This window comes from Sphaeramia orbicularis, chromosome 1 (genome assembly GCF_902148855.1).
Source record: "Sphaeramia orbicularis chromosome 1, fSphaOr1.1, whole genome shotgun sequence".
Taxonomy (NCBI): domain Eukaryota; kingdom Metazoa; phylum Chordata; class Actinopteri; order Kurtiformes; family Apogonidae; genus Sphaeramia; species Sphaeramia orbicularis.
This window is the reverse complement of record NC_043957.1, coordinates 21,157,374-21,177,269: the sequence shown is the minus strand read 5'-3', so window position 1 is coordinate 21,177,269 and position 19,896 is coordinate 21,157,374. Positions and strand designations below refer to the sequence as shown.

Below are 19,896 nucleotides of genomic sequence, written 5' to 3'. Positions count from 1 at the left end.
ATCATGTCTGCACAGTGTTAGGGTCTGAGGCAGTGAAGTGATGGGCCCCAGTGTGACAGTTTTGTTCACTTGGCTCCAAATCCCTGGCGGAACCCCTGGTTCTGAGTCACCACAACAAAAGAGCCAGTCATTTAATACTGACTGACAGTTTTGTTCCATGCAGCGTTTATTAAATCAGTCAATACGCTGTGTTTGTTAAGGTTGCGGCTCAATATAATCGACTACATCTGGGGTAAATTATAATGCCTGTGCAGATCTCAGGGCATGCTTGCGTGAGTCGCATCAGTCCGTTGCTGTGATACGTGAACTTGTTCGCCATCTTGGACAGGTCAAAACTCTGTCTACAAAGGCGAAGTGCATAAAATGTTACGGTTCTAGTTTATATATTTAGATTCATTATATATAAGGGGTAAAAAAAAACAAACAAACAAACAAACAAACAAAACCGAACAGTTTTATCCAGTACAAAAGACAGATGTCTTAATATAAAATATCCCCTTAAATTGATTGAGAAATGTTATAGTGTTTTTTTTTAACAACATAATTATTAACACTTTTTTTTATATACACACATACACTTGTAAATATAAACACATGTAGATCTGTACCTTACAAACAAAGGCACCTGCAACATCACAAGTGTTACAAGTAAACACACACATACACACACAAAAAAATAAAAATAAAATAAAATACAAATACAAATAAACAATACACATACACATCACAAACTTCTCAGTCATAAATATTTGTACATAATTTAATGCCCTGTTACAATTATGGGTATTTGAACTCATTAACCCTGTTGTAAGGTTTACACAACTGAATATTTATTCCTCCTCATTGTCATTTGCTAAATCAACATTTTTAACAAATATCTTCAAAGGTTCCCATATTTTTTCAAACGTATCCTGCCTACCTTTTGTATGTACGTCAGTCTCTCCAAAGGAAAAGTTGTCAACATTTGCTTCACCCAGTACGTAATACTTGGCCTGCTGGTCTTTTTCCAAAACATTGCAATGGATCTTTTGGCATGTAAAAAACACATATCTATTAATAATTGTTCACTTTTGTTGTATTTATGACCTTTTGGGTAAAGTCCTAAAACAAAAAGTGTAGGATCCATTGGAACGCTTTTGAAATCATTTTTTCTATTTCCATTTTAACCTCCTCCCAAAAAGATTTGATCTTACTGCATTGCCACACACAATGGAATAATGTTCCCTTCACCTCCATACATTTTGTACATATATCCGGGATGTTCCGATTATATTTATTTAATTTAACTGGCGTGATATAAGTTCTCATTAGCCATTTATACTGCAATAATCTAAAACGGGTATTGATTGATTGGGTGTGGACCTTAGTACATACAGAATGCCAGTCTTCTAATGAGATATCTGTACCTAGATCTTCCTTCCATGCTTCACACTTATGATCTGCATTTTCAATTGAATTAGATAGTAAGTAATTATATAATGTTATAGTGTTTTAATTGAGAAAAGCCGCTACTTTTGCTGTTTTGACCGGTCCAAGATGGCGAACAAGTTGCGCGCGCCGCTCGGACTGCTGCACCGCCCCCTCCTGGACACACAACACTACTGCAGCTCTTCCCTTCTCTTCCTGGAGTGAAGTCGGGGTGAGGCGAGGATAAAGGCTGTGTAGACGGGAATAAGACATGAGACAGATGTGATCCACTTTGAGACAGAAGCTGTCAGAGCCGGGGTAGATTATCTGGATTCAAAGCAAAGAGCTGCAGCCATGGAGGAGGAAGAAGCGACAACAGCTCCAGAGACGGTGGTAAAACATGTACAGATAGTCTAAATATGTGTCCGTTAAACTGGATCCGCTTCTTCCTGAGTTTATAGAAGTGTTTATTCACATGTTTTCATTTAACATGAGTAAATCTGGCAAAAATGGACCAAAAGTCTATTTTACCATTTAAGGGAAACTATTTGTAAGACTCTGTCAGCAGAGGTTCAGTAGTCCAGTGAATTAAACCGACCTTTCATTTTGTACATATCCAACTGTTCTCACCTTTTTGAGTTGAGATTAAAAAAAAACAAACAACATTTTTATTATAATCTGTATGTTTTTATATTGTCATTAAACTACAGGAACCTGGACATGACCAATAAGTTGCTGACCCTTGTTCCCTGTCTAACAATACTCCATTTTCAGGTACACAATGCAAACACAAAAACACACTAATACACACAACGAAGAAGTCTAATATATTAGACAATACAGTTACACACTCTCAATCCGCAATACTGCAGGTTTATATCTGAAAATCTAAGGAGAGTGAGGTTGAGTTCATATTAACAGAAATGCACAAATACTCATATACAAGTAAAAGTATTAATATTAACTGTGAAAAAAACTCCAACACAAGTGATAGTACTGATATATACTGTGACAGTACCCCACTACAAGCAAACTACTTAACTACAATTAAAAGCATTAATACATACTTTCAAGGTTCTTTACCAAAAGTAAGAGTATTAATACAGGATTCAAAGTGAAAATGTTCTACCACAAGTAAAAGTATTAATATTCACTATGAAAATGCTCCACTATGAAAAGATAAAGGAAGGTCCGCACAACTTGTGAGCTCCCAAACCATTTATTCAGCTATGTGACATTTCGGGCCAAGGCCCTTCATCAGACTGAGGACAGACAAACTTACACAGATGTTTTATATGCAGCATCTAATCACAACATGTGACCTGCAATATACATCATTTTGGAGTAACAGAAAAACAAAAAAATCTTTTAAAACTTATCAAACATATGATCAATTATAAATGATCAAGAGTCAAACAATATATACAAACAAACAAATATATCCTCACTCCAACACTGTAGTTTAGATGTCTATTTGGATGTATCTCAGCGTTGCCCAATATAGTTTTTTCTTTGCTTTTGTTTTTGCTCTTGCAAATCCATTTTTGTAAATCTGTTCTTGTATTTTTGTCAATAAGAACTGTGCACACATGCTGGGGTGTTTGTCACCACATTTAGATGGACAGTATAATTACATGGACCTGTAGAAATTTGATTAATACCTGTTTATAAATATGAGTGCAAAGCAGTCTTATCACTAAAAATTATTTGTATTTGTAGACATTTGAAACATTTGACGATTTATGATTGATTGTATGTATGATAAGGTTTAATAAGTTATTTTCTGCTCTTCTAAGATGACGTATATTGCATATCACATGCTATTGTGGTCAGACACTGCATATAAAACACCTGTGTAATTTGTATTTGTGGACACTTGAAATGTTTGACTCTTGATCATTTATAATTGATCATATGTTTGATAAGTTTTAAAAGATTTTTTTTTTTTTTTCTGTTACTCCAAAATGGCTTATATCGCAGGTCACATGTTGTGATTAGATGCTGCATATAAAACACCTGTGTAAGTTTGTCTGTCCTCAGTCTGATGCAGGGCCTTGGCCCGAAACGTCACGTAGCTGAATAAGTGGTTTGGGAGCTCACAGGTTGTGTGGACCTTCCTTTATTTTTTCATGGTTAATTTTTTGGGATCCTGCACACCTCCTATTTTGGATGTGCATGTCGTTTACCTTTTTTCATGAAAATACTCCACTACAAATGCAATTATCAGTATATTATTATTATTATTGTTAAGTATTAATATGCATTATAAAAATACTCTACTACAAGTAAAAGTACCAAAATATCAATGCTTGCAGTGAAATTATTCTACTACAAGTAAAATACTAATATACATTGTGGAAATATTCTAGTGCCAGAAGAGTAATAATAATAATAATAATAGTATGAATAAAAATAATACTACATTTTATTTATATGCGCCTTTCACAACACCCAAGGACACTGTACAGCAGAGGATAAAAAAGACAATTCATAGAATACAAAATAAATAAATAAATAGATAAAAAGTAATTACAAAACATAAATGATACAAGGGGAGAAAAAATGAAGAGGTGCAGTACAAAGTAAGATGAAGAGTGATATTAATGGGGGGTGGGCTATTCTGAAGAGGTGAGTTTTGAGTCTGGATTTAAATATGAGGAGAGAGTCACTGTTACGGATGGGTGGTGCTAATACACACTGTGGAAATAGCTGCTTACAAGTAAAAGTACTCAGAGTAGTAATATACACTATGAAAATATTGTATCACAGTAAAAGCAGTTGTGAAAATACTCCTACCATAAGTAGAAGTACTAAAGTAGTACCAATATACTCTGTAAAAATACTCAAATACAAGTAAAGGTAAAAGTAAACCTTAGTTTTTAGTAAAAATATAATGAGGCATCAATTATTCTTTATGAAATGGTTCTCATCAGTGTTTAACTGGATGTTTATGATTCATCTCACAGCTGAATTAATGTGTGTGTTGTGTTTTACTGCTGTAGATGTTTATGGTTGAACTCATTTGAAGTATTTAACAGTAGTTGAGTGACTCCACCAGTAAAGAGTTGTGATGACTTTGAGTCTAGACAATGTGTTCACACTGTTATGAAAAACAGATCTGAGATACATTGCAGTAAAAACATCAGATTGTCTGTTAAGGACAGTTTTGGCTCCAGGCTGAACAGAGCGCAGTATCAGATATTTTACTGCATATTTTTATTACATAAATAGAGCCGTTCTCTGTAGTAGTTTATTTTTGGCCTCTGCTGAAACTTTCTCAGAGTAAATGCAGACAGAAATATACATGAAACAACAAGGCACTAAATTACAGGAATAAATCATTAGTGATCGAAAAGGTATCGCTGAAGCTTTAGCTCATTACAGCCACTCTGAATACAGAGCAAAGCAGGTAGTGCTGTTGATAAATGACATGCATTGATTTGTCATGTGTTTTCTAGAGGATGTTTCATTGACAGAAGAACCCCAGACCAGAGCAGAATTCCAAAAATGTAAGTGAGTTTATCAAAACCATCAGTGATAACACTTCACATACCCTGACACTGTAGAAAAAGCTCAAACAGAAAATAATGACAGGTCAGGTCAAATGTTAGGAATTTACCATTTAATCTTTGTGGTGTAAAAGACACGGTGGAGACACATGTATCTGGCAGGAACACAGTTCAGTAAAGGGTTTTTGAGCTGCTGTGTTTTTTGTGAGGTCGTAAAATAATGTATAGTAATAATTGTATTGTACTGAGGTGTTTAAGTGAAAGCAAAATAGAATCAACGTTTCAGAATTTCATTGTAAAAAGTTAAATATATTCAACCATGTGATTGGTTGAATGTTGCACCACAGAAATGTTATATATTATGTCATGAATTATATGTATTATTAACCCTTTCATGCACGAATTATGTGAGCCTTAATCAAGATTTTTTTTCCTGAGTGTTTTTGTTCCTCTAAGCATTAAAAAAACAATGCAACTGAAAACATTTTTATGAATCTATTTTTCATGAAGTTGCAAAAATGTCCACTCAGCTGGACACCATGCATTTAACCCTTGAATGCACGAATTATGAGAACCTTAATCAAATTTTTTTCCTGAGTGTTTTTATTCCTCTTTAGGCATGAAAAAAACAATGCGATTGAAAATTTTCTTCTGAAAAATAAATAAAATAAAAATAATTTAAAAAAATAATAATAGTAATGAAAAAAAAATTCTTATGAGCGTATTTTTCATGAAGTTGCAAAAAATGTTCACCCAGCTGGACACCACACGTTTAATTTTTGACGCACAGAAACATGTATTTACTGATAAATTGTGTGAAAACTATGGAGAGGGCTTGTGATTCTGGGGGTTTATGTTCAGGAGAGATCTACATAATGTTACCAATACATGCCAGAAAAGATATGTAGTGTCTTAAAACTTTAATAAAGACATGTGTAAAAAAATAAATAAATAAAAAGCAAAACAAAAAAAAAAGAAAAGAACAACAAAATCCATGAATATACAAGAGAACAGCTATAGAATAGCTGTCCACTGGAGTGACCACTATGCATGAAAGGGTTAATTTTTGAAGCAAAGAAACATATTTACTGATATACTGCGTGAAAACTATGAAATAAAAACATTTTTAATGCAGCTAATCTGATGTTGTCTCACATTTTAGTCATTACTCACTTCATGGAGATAATATGGTGAAAAAAACTTGTTAATTATAGTCTAACAACAATAACAAGCAATTGATTTACACTCAAACATGTTAGTGCAGATCAGGTTTATCAAGAACAGCAAAGTTACAGTAATGGTATGAATGTCAGTGTATGGGATGATGCATAAGCGTCCACTGTGTTGGCTGATATGGAACTAAAACAATAAAATCCATGAATATACAAGAGAACAGCTGTAGCATAGCTGTCCACCGTAGTGACCAGTATGCATGATAGGGTTAATATTTTTAATCAATATATTGAATGGTACGTTGTTTGAATATGGGGGGATGCACTGCCTTTACTATATACTGTATTATATTATATACAGTTATGAATGTATTATTGAATGAGTGGATACATCTGGGTTGGCACATCTTTTCATGTGTTTCTGTCCTTTGTTAGATTACTGTCACCTGACTCTGGACCCAAACACAGCGTACAGAGAGCTGCTTCTCTCCGAGGACAACAGGAAAGCAGAGCTGACGAATATGGTTCAGACGTATCCAGACCATCCAGACAGGTTCTCCCACCTGTACCAGGTGTTGTGTGCAGAGCCTCTGTCCGGCCGCTGTTACTGGGAGGTGGAGTGGAAAGAGTCTATAGAAATCGCTGTGGCCTATAAAGATCTCAGCAGAACAGGGTATTATGACGAGTGTGCATTCGGCTGCAATGACAAGTCCTGGAGTTTAGACTTAAACAAGAACAATAAGTGTTTCCGACACAATGATGAAGAGACCGAGGTGCCGGAGCCTCTGTCCTTCAGAGTCGGTGTGTACCTGGACCATAAGGCAGGTCTACTGTCTTTCCACTGCATCACTGACATGAGGCTGCAGCTTCTACACAAAGTCCACACCACGTTCACAGAACCTCTGTACCCAGGGCTGTGGGTGGCGGACAGCGCCCAGCTCTGCGACCCCGAGTGAACCCTTCAACAACACTGTACATCAGCGGTGTGAGACTCATTTTAAGTCATGGGTCACATGCAGTCCAATTTGACTTCAAGTGGGTCAGACCAGTAAAATAATCACATAATAACCTATAAATAATGACAACTCCAAATTTTTGTCTTTGTTTTAATGCAAAAAGTACAATTAAATTATGATAATGTTTACATTAACAAAATTATGCTTTCACAAAAAAATGTGAACAACCTGAAACACCTGAAATTTTTTGAGAAAAGTAAGTGCAATTTTAACAATATTATGCCTCAACTTTGCATTTATACATGTGCATTACAGATCACAGTGGATCTACAAAGGTGCAAAACATTTAGTAACAGGCATAATATGGTTAAAATTTTAGTTTGGAATTTGCAACTAAAATGACTTTGATACCCTCAACTGTAAATTTTTGCACTCCACAAATTCATCCTGTGGAACAGATTGAATCCATAGGTTTGACACTCCTGCTGTGCATGGAGTAAAGTTACGGAGTAGATAAGATGCATATAAGCCTGGGAAAAAGCATTTGATTTTGATTTGATTTTTTTAAAAAAATCTTGTTAAAAGTCAGATTGGATTCAGTCACACTAATAATTTGTATTTTGTTGAATTTAGATGTTTAAGTTTCGATCACTTACTTTTTACCCCTCGACCAAGGGGTATTGTATTTGTTTTGTTGTCTGTCCGTCTGTCCATTCAACGACATAATCGCATTATCTGAAGAACCCATTGACATATCTGCACCAAATTTATACTGTGGATGCATCCTGGCCTGGAGCAGAAGCCTATTGAAAATAGGTGACCATGACCTACTTTTTCAAGATCAAATGGCCTTGTGCAGTTCTAATATCTGAGTATTTTCACATCTAAATATGTATGTAATACGTTTTACACAGACTATCTAATATAAATTATAGCGCAGTAACTTTCAACAGAATCTTACACTATATTTAAAAGTGTGCAGCTCGATATTTTTAAAACCTCTAAAGGTTCCGGATTGTACATTTGTGAGTGCTTGTCTGCTTACAGGCGTTTGTGTTGGAGCTGGTCATTTGTTGTTGGCCAGTTCAGTTGATAAGGTAATGATTGTCTTGGTTGACTACATCCATAATAGCAGAATGTAAACTGATTATAAAGAGGAATCAGGTCCGTTTTAAAACAAAAGTCCTTCGTCATTGCGTCACTTGCAAAAATCAGCTATCCTCACCTCAGAACTAAAGTCTGTGAACATCAAAAAATATCCACCTCCCAGAAAAAAATACACTTGATTGATGCAAATAGATATGCATTTGACTCTCTGTGTCCTCTTCACATAACCATTCAATTAACAAAAAGAAATTTAAGAAGTGTAGAAATGGTATGGCATTTATATACTCAGAGCAGTTCAGTGATAGAAACTTAAAGCGATTTGATGTTTTAACTCTAGTTTAGTATTTTATTTAACCTGGAATTTTACCAGTCAAACCAGTTTTACAAGAAAATATGAACCTTAACATTAAGTTTTGTATAAAAAAAAATGTATAAAATCTGTTTTTATATGCAGAGCTGACGCAGATGAGTTTCAGAATTTGGTAGACATTTGATCTTAAACAGTAAGTATTTAGGTTGGTGCTATTAACGTATCTAAGTTGGTTACAGTTACTGACTGGATTTAGTTGATACTGATAACATGAAATATTCTATTTAGTAGACATTAAGTTTACAATCAACACTGGAATAAAAACACATGGCAGTGAACTATATATGAAACTATGAGTAGAAGTAATTAAGTTTTGTTGTTTAAAAAAGTAACATTAGACAGGGTTCCTACAGGTTTCTACAAGTTAAATTTAAGACCTTTTTAAGACTACTTAGAACAGAATTTAATGCCCATTTCACGGCCATACTGGCAAAAATTTGTGACTCCTAGAATTTGGGAAAATGTTTTGATTCATGCCTCAGCACCCACCATTCTGAGTCATTTCTCACAGGGGGCTTCAAATTTAGCGGTAACTGGTTCCTAATTTCAGTATAAATTGTTGGGTTGGAATGGGTGGAACAGAGTAGAATAACGTTACTTTTTCTGCAGCTTGAACATTTCCTAGACACATTTAAACACAACACAGGGAACAAGTTTATGGCAACATAACTTAAGACCTACCATATCAAATTAAATACCTTTTTAAGACTTTAAGGTATTAAAAGCAGATTTGGAAATCCAAGATTTTTAAGACCCAGTGGGAACCCTGATTAGAACAATTGCAAAAATGGTCGACAAACAAGTATTAAAAATAATTCATATGGACTTTATTACAACAGTATTTGATTCAGACCCATGGTACAATGTTTTCGGACAAATACATCCCATGATCGATCTTTTGGCACTTACTCAAAATGGCTGCACGACAGAGTAACGCAAATAACCTTTTACTTGAGAAACCACGCGTAAGATATGATTGTAAAACAGGCCCTGATCTTTCACCTTTCTGCTGAGGTGATATTAAGCGAATTTCCCTTTGAAAATTGACACAATGTGATGCAAAACAAACATTATTCATGTACTGTTGTTTGAAACAAAGTGATGTTCATACAATCAGAGATCACAAGATCACAGTCAGTCTGTCTTTAAAATGTAAACTTTATTTCCTGCAGAAAAAAAAGCACCTCAGCTGTCGATGAGCACCACTCACACAAACACTTTCTGAAGTCACAAAGGTGATAAATGAGGTGGTTGAGCTACGTGGCTCTGAAACAAAGTGATTCGATCCAGCAGCGTTAGTGGGATGTCTCTGATGACTGAAGGCAGGTCCTCGTGTTGTAAAGGATAGATGACCACACTGAGGGCCGAGCGCTCCCCTGAAAACCTAAAACACCACAAACAAAACAGGATTCACACATTACTCGTCACAATATAAACGTTGGCAAGTTGATTGATGAACTTACACTCCTACATTCTAAAACTGAACTACAGTAAGAAATAAAATTTGTTTTGTAAATTCTTTTGAACCTTTAACTCACAAGTTAAAAAAAAATCTTCAGTATTATCACAGACCAAAGTAATTATATTTTGTAAAAGTGAAACCTAATTCCAACAAATTTGTAATGTTTAAAATGTAAATAAAAACAGAATGCAGTGATTTGCAAATCTTTTATACCCATATTTTATTCACAATAAAACAAATCACATGTTTAAGATGAGAAAATGAGCCATTTTAAGAAAGAAATAAGGTGAATTTTCAATTGATGGCATTAAGAGAGCTTCCAAAACCTGATACAAGGAAAACAAAAGGCTGGATAAGTTAAGTGGTACTAAACAGAAACAGCTGGTGGAACATTTAGCAATTAATCGAGTTAACTGACAACAAGTCTGTAGCATGACGGGAAAGATGGGCAGAGGTTCACTGATCTGCAAAAAGCTGTATCTTAAAATTGTGACACAACTTCAGAATAATGTTAAATTTAAATAATGTGGAAATCTTTTTTGGAATCCATGGACATTACATCCTCTGGACTCAAGAGGTGAGGGACCATCCAGTTTGTTACCAAATGAAAAACCTGCATCTGTGAAGGTACGGGGGTGCATTAATCTGTGCGGAATGAGTTGCTTGCACATCTGGAAAGGCACCATCAGTAGTGAAAGATATAAACATGCTTTAGAGCAACATATGTTCCCATCCCGACAACACCTTTTCCAGGAAAGTGTAGAAAGATTAAACCACATTCTGTTTTTATTAAATGAGTATCGCTTTGTAGTGGAGGAGTCCGGGACCTGAACTGGCCCGTCTGCAGTCCAGACCTTTCAAAAGTTTACATTCTGCACATTATGAAACGGAAAATATGACAAAGAAAACTACAAACTGTTGAGCAGCTAGAATGCAAGACAAGAACATCCCACCAAACTCAAGCAACTCCTTAGTTTCAGATGTTTCCGAACTGTTGGTTAAAAAAAAAAAAAAAGAGAGAGGATGCTACGCAATGGGAAACATGGCCTAGTAACAACTTTATGGAAACCTGTTGCTGCCATCAAATTTTAAAAAAATTTCCTTGGTTTTAACATTTGATACATTTCCTATGTTCTATTGTGAATAGAATATGAGTTTAAGTAATTTCCTGCATCACTGCATTCTGTTTTTCCCAGCATCTTTGGAGTTTGGGGTTGTAAGCAAAGCTATGTTGATACCTGCAACCTACTTATGCATTATGACAGATTTTATTTTAGTAATGTCCCAATTCTGTATGTGGGCTTCAGTTCCCGTCACAAAAGGCTGTCTTCATATTAACAAACTTTGGCAGTAAACACCAACGCCATAACATTCTAATTAAATGCTCAATTCATTTTTTTCATTTCACCACAAAAATTATTTGGGAATAATTATTAAATCACCTGCAATTTTCTGTGTCCTTCGACATCACATTCTGAGATTCTAAATTGTGTCTCAATTATTTTTCAACATCAGATGTTCTTAATTGATATATTAGCCTACTTAGTAGTTGGAAAATCTGGTTGCTGTTGCCGTGAACTAAAATAGTTTATTTTATTTCCTTATACGGTAGAATTTGTCAAGCAGTACATTCCTGTCTGCCAGATTTTTGTCTTATATTGCTGAACAACAAAATTTTTGACTTTTAATGTTACACACACAATCACTGACCTCTCCATTAGTGTTTTCTGCAGAGTGCGACAGGCCACCAAAGTGCCTCCCATGAACATATGACACATCATGACGTGGTAGCATCGCTCCATGAAGGTTTCTGTGGCTGATGGGTCAAAGGTGCCGCTACGTGAGATAAGGCAGACACGCTGCAGACAAGTGCAGAAAGACAGAGCCTCGAAGAATGACGCATTGGCATTTAGGTAGGGCTGTTCTAACCTGGGGGAAAAAAACACAACATCAGATCCAATGGAAGACAACGACGCACACTCATTGCCTAAAATTAGTTCAGAGCAGTGGGATTAAGCTTCTAGGATGATGTATTAGAAAAAAAAACAGAATTAAAGAGCCAGGGGGATAATATTCCATGAGAAAAAGTTCAATTTACAAGAAAATAACTGATATTCTCCAAGTCATAAATGTGTGAAAAGAAAAACAAAAAACAGAAACAGACCAACTCCGATTAGTTGAGAAATATTAAAGTAGATTTCTAGCATGTACTGTATGTTTGGTAAAATTTTATAGTGTTATGGGTCAGGTTTGGTTGTAGAATTACAGACTCCAAAGAAAATGTCCCTGACTGGTTGAATAAAACTAATATCTGAGCTTTGTTTTACACGACTTCATAATCTCAGAGAATATCAGATTGTTTTGCTTTTAAAATGACTGCTCTCATTTTTCTGCAATAGACCTACTGCACCATCCACCTTGACTCCTTGCATAAAAGCAAAATAAAGGTTTATATGAAGAATCTGTGTAGGCTTGAGTGCTTATTATCATTAACATCTTTAAACTCAGTTCTGAAATCTTTAATTCTTCACAATTTCTCTCCAGCATTAACACTGTATAGATCTATTAGCTTACAAATGCAGATCTCTATCATCAACAAACAAGCCGCTAGTATCTCAACACAGACTCTAAGCACACAGTCACACACAAATATTCAAACTTAAACCTTTAATAAAGAATGTTGGGTTTGAATTGTAAGGGTTCAAGTATTCTAACCTGAGTTCCTGTAGCTGTGTGCAGTGTTTAAGCGTGTCCAGCAACATAGGGGTGTAGTTCATGGTTTTTAATGATCCAATGTTGGCCAGAGATAAAACCTGCAGGTCCTTGCATTGTTTGGCCAGTTGTACCAGCCCGGTCCCCCTAAGAACCCCAGGAAGCCCAGCCAGAGTCAAACAACGTAATCGAGGCAATGCTTCAAGCACAGCCAAATGTGCATCTCCAACTCCTCGTGCCCAAGCACACATACCACGAGGCTCCACGCTGGCACGAGTGCAAGGCTCAAGCCGAGGCAGTACAGAGACAAAACCAGGACCAATGAGCTCTAAGGTTTCTAAAAAAGGGCAGCCAGCTAAAAGCTGAGTGAGCCCTGAGGTGCTGTCACCCAACAGGGAAGGCTCTGAGTCAGGCTTGTAATTCTGGAGGCCGACACGGGCAGATTTCTTTAGACCCAGGAGCAGTGACGAGGGAGAGGTGTTGTTTGAAGAGTTCTGATTTGTGTTTAAGCCATCTGACAGAGCACAGGCAGGCAGAGTGAGCGAACGCAAACTTTTGAGTTTGGCCAAGCTGGCACAGAGGTGAGTCTCGCCTCCAAACCCCAGAGTCTTTTCATGGTGATAGTGAGTGTGCATGAGGTTCAGATGCTTCAGGTTGGAGCAGCCAATTGCCAACCGACTCATTGTGGATGCCACCAGCTGATCTTCCACATTCCTACAGTCTGTGTAAAGAACATGGTTAATACCACTGAGGTTCAGAGTAGTCAGTTGTGTGGCATCTTTGACCCCTCCCTCCAGCAGAGACTGGAACACTTGAGGCCATAAAGCCGGGCATCGGCTGAAGCTCAGGTGCTTGGGGCTGTTTCCTTCTAGGGCTCGCTTTAGAGAAAAGGAATCCAGCCAAGACCGGGGAAGCTGCATGGCCTCCAGGTCCCCCCGCTGACCTAGACTCTGGGCCAGGGGCTTCGCAGCAGGCCAGTGAGCTGGATTTGGACCAGGAATTGACACGAGGAAAACTCGGAGACGGTCTGGAACATGAACACTGAAGACTGCGAGGTAAAGAAGAAGCAAGGTCTGGTTTACCTGAAAACATAAATAGAGAGAAACACTCAATACAGGCCACACATCACTACAATGTATGCACTGATTCTTTATGAAGACAGGGGCTTATACTATGAAAGCAGGAATTAGGTACGGTGAAGTCAATTCAGATTTAACAGAGTTTTCAGTGTCATGGCTTTTCAGTTTTTTACTGAAGGGTAAATTCATGGCAACTTATGCTGAACGGTGAGGATGCACCGATTCTCACATTCTGGGCTCATACTAGTAAAATAACTATGTGGTGTGTTACCATTTGCATGTCAGATGATATACTATGATTGCAATGGTCTCACACACAAGAAGATTATGTCTAAACATTGATGTACTGGTGCCTTAATGATGTGATATTGATAAAAATATTTTAAACATTTTTGACAGTTTCCTTCAGTTCTGTTGCAATTAACCTGCATTATATTTTTTCAGTTCCGTACATCTGGTAAACTATAATAGTTTGTTCATCTTGTGGGAGACATATGCGACCCTAAACCTGTCTACGTTTATTTGGTCACACAGTTTGTTGAAGTTGTTTTGTAGCATAGGCCCCTGATTCATTTCCCACTGACCTCTCCTGGGGCCAGTCTGGCAGTGAACTCCTCCAGCTGTTGGTAGTGAGGCACACTGCTCTGACCCACCATTAACTGACAGCAAACACCAACACCCTCTCTGGTTACATCTGAGATGTCAAACTGCAGCATCAATCTACAGTGTTTGAACACATACAGAAGAAATCAGTTTCAATCTATCTGGCCCGCACAACAGTATAACTGTAGTAGTATTTAATTATCCACACTCCTATCTGTAAATGCATTGGAAAAGTTTTCAGACACCCTCAAAATTTTACACAATCTAAAATATTATTGTTAAATATTTGCAGAAAAAATCTTGTTTGTGTTTCAAAAGTTGTGGCTGCATCAGACACAAACAATGCATTTTTTTAATGTTAATAAGAAAAAAAACAACTAAATTCTTATGAGTTTCAACATGCCTTGTCCTGGGTGTGTTTAATTATTTGCCGAAATATCCGGTTTTAACCCAACAGAACAGAGCATGTGGGTTTGGACAATGTAACAATACTTGACAGAGTTCAATGATTTTAGAGTGATTCTTGATGCAATACATCACAAATACATGGGGTATCCAAAAACTTTTTCCACCGCTGTCGATATTCATGATAGCATTTTAGTCAAAAGGTGTGTTCTTACTAGTTAGAAGGGGAATTGAAGACATCAACAATAACATTCCCACTAGCAATTATACAACTCAAAATGAAGATATTTAGATTACTTAATTACTTGTATAGTATATTTTGCAGAAAGATCTATATTAAAGACATCTTCCATAAGTACATATATCCAGTGATTAAAAACTACAACTCTTGCTAATTAGTGGCATTACCACATCATAACAAGGTCCTTACTTCCGAAGCTTGGCGCAACACGGTACCACACCATAACTAGGTGTCAACAGGGTCTGTCTGAGCTCGGACAAGCGGCTCAGCGTGTCCACCGCCTCTGAACTGAGCTGAGCAGCATTGAAGGTCGACACCACATCAAAAGCAAGTGACTGGAGCAGAGTGAGCGAGGACAGGAGGCGTGAGAGGCGAAGGGATGTGAGGCGACAACCGGTGACATCGAGATGCGTCACCGCTCTGCAGCAGGTGAGATACTTCAGGACAGAGCCAGAGAGCCAGTAACAGCCATTCAAGCTCAGAGACTGCACATGACTGGCCAGCTTCTCTATTGCATGCACCACCATGAAATCATCAGCCTGTAGAGAAATCATATCAAAGGTTTTCATTAACTGTAATAATAAAGAAATGTTCTTGAAATATATCCACACTCATTCATACATTTGAATATTAACAGAAAATCTATAAAATTATCCTGAAATACAATATACCATATAATCCTCAGAAAGGCTGACTTGAGTGAGTAGGGTCTTGTCGTAGCAAAGCATGCGTAACTTTTGGCAGACGTTTGCCACGTTTAGCAGCAGGTCACACACTGGAACATGACGGAGGATGCAGAGCAGGATTTCATCAGACAAATCTGATATTCCCACAGAATAAGAGGTCCTCTCCTCACCACCAATAGTCTGAGATGGATATCAAACAATGTCAGTATTACATGTTTTGTTAACAGGGTCAGGTCAAGCAGTGACATGGTTACATGTTTCATGTTCAATGGGCTCTAACTTTGTACATATATAACCTATATCTATGTATATTACATATTTCAGTAGGTATTTGTAAGTATTTAAACATAGTAAGGATGATGATTGCATAAAATAAAATTTTTGACCAAATATATTTTTTAAAATGTGCTCAGTAACACGGTTTCATCAAAATGTCACTGATTTTGACAAAGTTTACACCAAAGTGCCTAACATGTGGTTCCCACTGGAAAGTCACTTTAATTTGCCTATGATGTGTTAAATAACATATTAAGGTACACTGACATCAAAGTTTAGGGAAATGTGTTGGAAACATTTGGCCTTATTGACACAGATTTAAAGTAACATGGTTTATATGGGCATAGTGACATGGTTTTAATTCTTGATCCTATTATGATGTAAGGACCAATGTGTCTAGAAAACAAGTCAAATATTTTTAATACAAGCATTTATTATGCATCACAGTAATAAGCTAATAAATTACTGCATACGGAATAGGATAAGGGAAACCTGACCTAACCCAACAGTTACATAGCTACAAGTACATATACCATTTCAGTAACTAAAAGCTATTCCAAGAATTCTCTCCCATGTTCTGCTGTCATTTATTATCTCCATCCTGTCTAAACAACTATATTTTTGATATGAGTAATTTATCTTACTGACACTTACCGTACATGTAAAGTAATATACATTAAACATACTGTAAAGATAGGCCAGATGATACAATTGCTAAGTAAATCAACTGGAGACCAACTACAAACATTAAATCTGGGAAAAATCATTTTTATTATCTACTTCTACAATGGTAGGAAAAACCACATTAATTATATGGCTCTTAAAACTCCAGTGCCTAGAGGTGTACAAACTTGCTTTTTAGGCTTTTTATTTATTGCAATTCAGTACCATCTGTACTGAGCAATGTTAGGTCAGTATTTTCCGTACCATTAACAGGCTGTGCACCCCCGAGCCATTATGGGAACTGTATCATCTATGTCAAATTAATGTGAAATTATTGCAAAGAACACCCAAACAAACAAAATTACTTTCCCTAAATTTAAATGTTGAATTTGGTCTCCAGTGGACACGTTAACCACGTTTTGTTTTCAAGTTTATTGGATGTTTATTTATTAACAACTTAAGCTCAAACTTTTGAATACAGATTGTACACAGAAAACCTTGATTATACCACATCACACATTTTGGTTGCATCATGCAGCATTGCAAAGGAGTCTGTCTTCTTCTTCTTCTTTTTTAAATTTTTATACATACTTTACACGATTTTAACCTGGGGCTAAATTCAATAAGTGTATGAGAGCTCTGTGATGGACAACCTACATTTATACTTAACTAAAATATATATTTACATCTAGCTCAGTTCTTTTATAGTACATAGACATTTCTGTTGTCGACAGACAGTGTGGAATTTTTAAAACCACAAAATTATAGTATTAACATGAATCTGAGTACCAGCAAACCAAAGAGATATTTTCGATATTAAAAAATTCCCTTTATCTATTTATTGTGTAATTTTTAATGAGAAAAAAGGTCCAAACGCACGACTGTCCACCATGTCTCAGGTTGAAGGCTAGCATAACGAAGCCAAATGTATTATATTTGCTAGTCAAACATAACTCCTTATTAGCTAACAGTATTTGCTAGTTCAGCTGATCTGCGTTACCATTTCCAAACTAAGGTGAGTTTACCTCGCGACTCACCTGTACAACTTGTCCATCCATGTCCTCTGAAATCTCCCACGAAACCCCACTCATGGTTCGTAGGACTGTGAAGGGTTCATGCAGTCAGCCCTTCATGGTCCAGTGAACCGGGTTTACACTGAACCACAGACTGTTCGATACCCAATCGTCGACTCGGCGGATACAGTTTGCTGCTGCACAAAGTCGGAAGTGTTTAAGTGACGGACTTCCGGTGTTGGCAGCTAATTCTCAGCATGTTAAACTTTTTCTTTTTAAAGTTTTTTTTATCCCCAGTTTGAACGTTATTTTACAGAATTAAAAACTGATATTACAGACATGTGACAAAAGCGTCCCAGATAAGATTAGTAACAAACTTCAAACTGTCTAATTTCTGATCTCACATCAGACAATGAACGCATTTAATATAAAAGCAACAGTAATTTCACAATCAACTTTGCATGTTTAATGTAGTATACAAAGACATCACTGTTCCTGTTGCTCGTATTGCAAAATTTTTAAAGCAGCACATGGAGAAAACAATTGTTTTAAAGTACACAAATAAGTGGATAACAGGTGTGAAGTAATGTGTTGAGTGTAATGTACATTATGAAAACATGTATGGTACTGTAGTCTGAAAAACACCAAATTCCAAAACAAGTCTTATTAAAACTATGAATTAAGGTATTTCTGAAAAGTTATTTTACAATACCCTTAAGTTATGATTTTACAAGATGATCGTGTTATGTTACTTAACTGACAGAAAATACTAATGGCATACCATTAGATAAGATAATATGACTTTATTTATCCCACTGGAGCAGTAATTTTCAACCTTGGGGTCGGGACCCCACGTGGAGTTGCCTGGAATTTAAATGGAGTCGAATGAAATTTCGAGTAATTGATTTAAAAAAAACAAAACAAAAACAAACAAACAAAAAAACTAATAAAAAATATATGGTGAGTTGAGAGAGACAATCACAAACATAAAAGACATGACAAAGTCTGAAGCTGAAGCACTGTGGTACTGTTTATCTTTAAATGTTCATTGTGGTCAGTTTCAGATGCTGCAGCTCTTTCATAATTAATAGTTTGAGTTATTGTTTGTTCAGTATTGTCAGCCTTGTAAATACAAACTGGACTGACTGTACATATCCTGATCAAGGAAAATAAAATTCTTACTTTGTGCAGTAATCTACACCTGACTTTCCTGCCTCCGTCCATAATAATATACATTATATAGACTAAATGTCATCTAAAATTAACTTTTATTTGCAACATAGTATAGCAAACTATTACATGATCAAAAACAAATTAATCTGAGCAAAAAATGTCTTCATTTTGAATGTCTGGGGTCACCAGAAATTTGTGATGGTAAAATGGGGTCACGAGTCAAAAAAGGTTGGAACCACTGCACTTGGGGGAAATTTCACAGTTAACAGCAGCAACATACAACAACTGCAGAGAAAAAGACAGGTAGAAATTTAAATATAGAGAGAAAAATAAGAAATTTTGTGTTTGTATAAATATTTATATGAATATAGAATTAGAATTTAATTTAAATATTTACATATGTACATTGTGGTTGCACATGCACATGGTGTGAAGGGGGGGGGGGGGGGTGGGTTACTGAACTGTTGTATAGTCTGACAGCTGTGGGGAGGAATGACCTGTGGTATCGCTCCTTCTTGCACTGGGGATGTAAAAGTCTGGTGCTGAAGGAGTTACTCAGGGCCTCTACAGTTTGATGCAGGGGGTGGGAGGGGTTGTTCATGATGGATGTCAGCTTGGCCAACATCCTTTTGTCCACCACCTCCTTGATGGAGTCCAGCGGGCAGCCTAAGACTTAACCAGTTTGTTCAGTCTCTTCCTGTACCGCCCCCTCCCCAGCACATGATACCTGAGAGTACTGCAGAGACTACCACAGTATCATAAAATGTCCAGAGAAGAGCCCTGTCCACTTTGAAGGACCTCAGTTTCAACAGGTGGAGGTGACTCTGGCCCTTCTTGAACATTGCGTCTGTATTGTTTGTGTAGTCCAGTTTATTGAACTGGACACCCAGGTACTTAATGAAGTAAACAATTTCAGTGTCCAAGCCCCAGATGTTCACCTGTGCGTGTTGTGGGGGTGACCTGCAGAAATCAATCAGAATCTCCTTGGTTTTGCTGGTGTTATTGCTCACCAGTCCACAAAGTGTATGACGCCCCCAACATGTTGGTTCCCTTCATGTACAG

At 36.7% G+C, this 19,896-nt stretch overlaps 1 protein-coding gene and 1 long non-coding RNA gene across 2 annotated transcripts; one reads left to right on the top strand and one right to left on the bottom strand.

Moving 5' to 3' along the window:
- The first annotated feature begins 1,235 nt into the window (after positions 1–1,235).
- LOC115426274 (uncharacterized) lies at positions 1,236–7,236 on the top strand. Its single transcript, XR_003936324.1, has 4 exons — positions 1,236–1,800; positions 2,118–2,181; positions 4,866–4,916; positions 6,524–7,236. It is a non-coding gene; the product is annotated as an uncharacterized LOC115426274 (long non-coding RNA).
- A 2,090-nt stretch (positions 7,237–9,326) lies between these two features.
- fbxl18 (F-box and leucine-rich repeat protein 18) lies at positions 9,327–17,837 on the bottom strand. The gene is made up of 7 exons (XM_030146323.1): positions 17,686–17,837; positions 15,695–15,889; positions 15,213–15,562; positions 14,359–14,494; positions 12,699–13,777; positions 11,694–11,912; positions 9,327–9,905 (listed from the first exon to the last, which is right to left on the bottom strand). The coding sequence occupies exons 1-7, from the start codon at positions 17,737–17,739 to the stop codon at positions 9,749–9,751; spliced, it is 2,190 nt and encodes a 729-aa protein (XP_030002183.1). The 5' UTR covers positions 17,740–17,837; the 3' UTR covers positions 9,327–9,748.
- Positions 17,838–19,896: the final 2,059 nt, after the last annotated feature.

Coding starts and splice junctions, on each gene's coding strand:
- fbxl18 (XM_030146323.1), bottom strand. CDS start 17,739: ATGAGTGGGGTTTCGTGGGAGATTTCAGAGGACATGGATGGACAAGTT. Junction 15,890..17,685: donor TGGATGGACAAGTTGTACAG/GTGAGTCGCGAG, acceptor TATCCATCTCAG/ACTATTGGTGGTGAGGAGAG. Junction 13,778..14,358: donor CCAGACTGGCCCCAGGAGAG/GTCAGTGGGAAA, acceptor TTATGTTTTCAG/GTAAACCAGACCTTGCTTCT.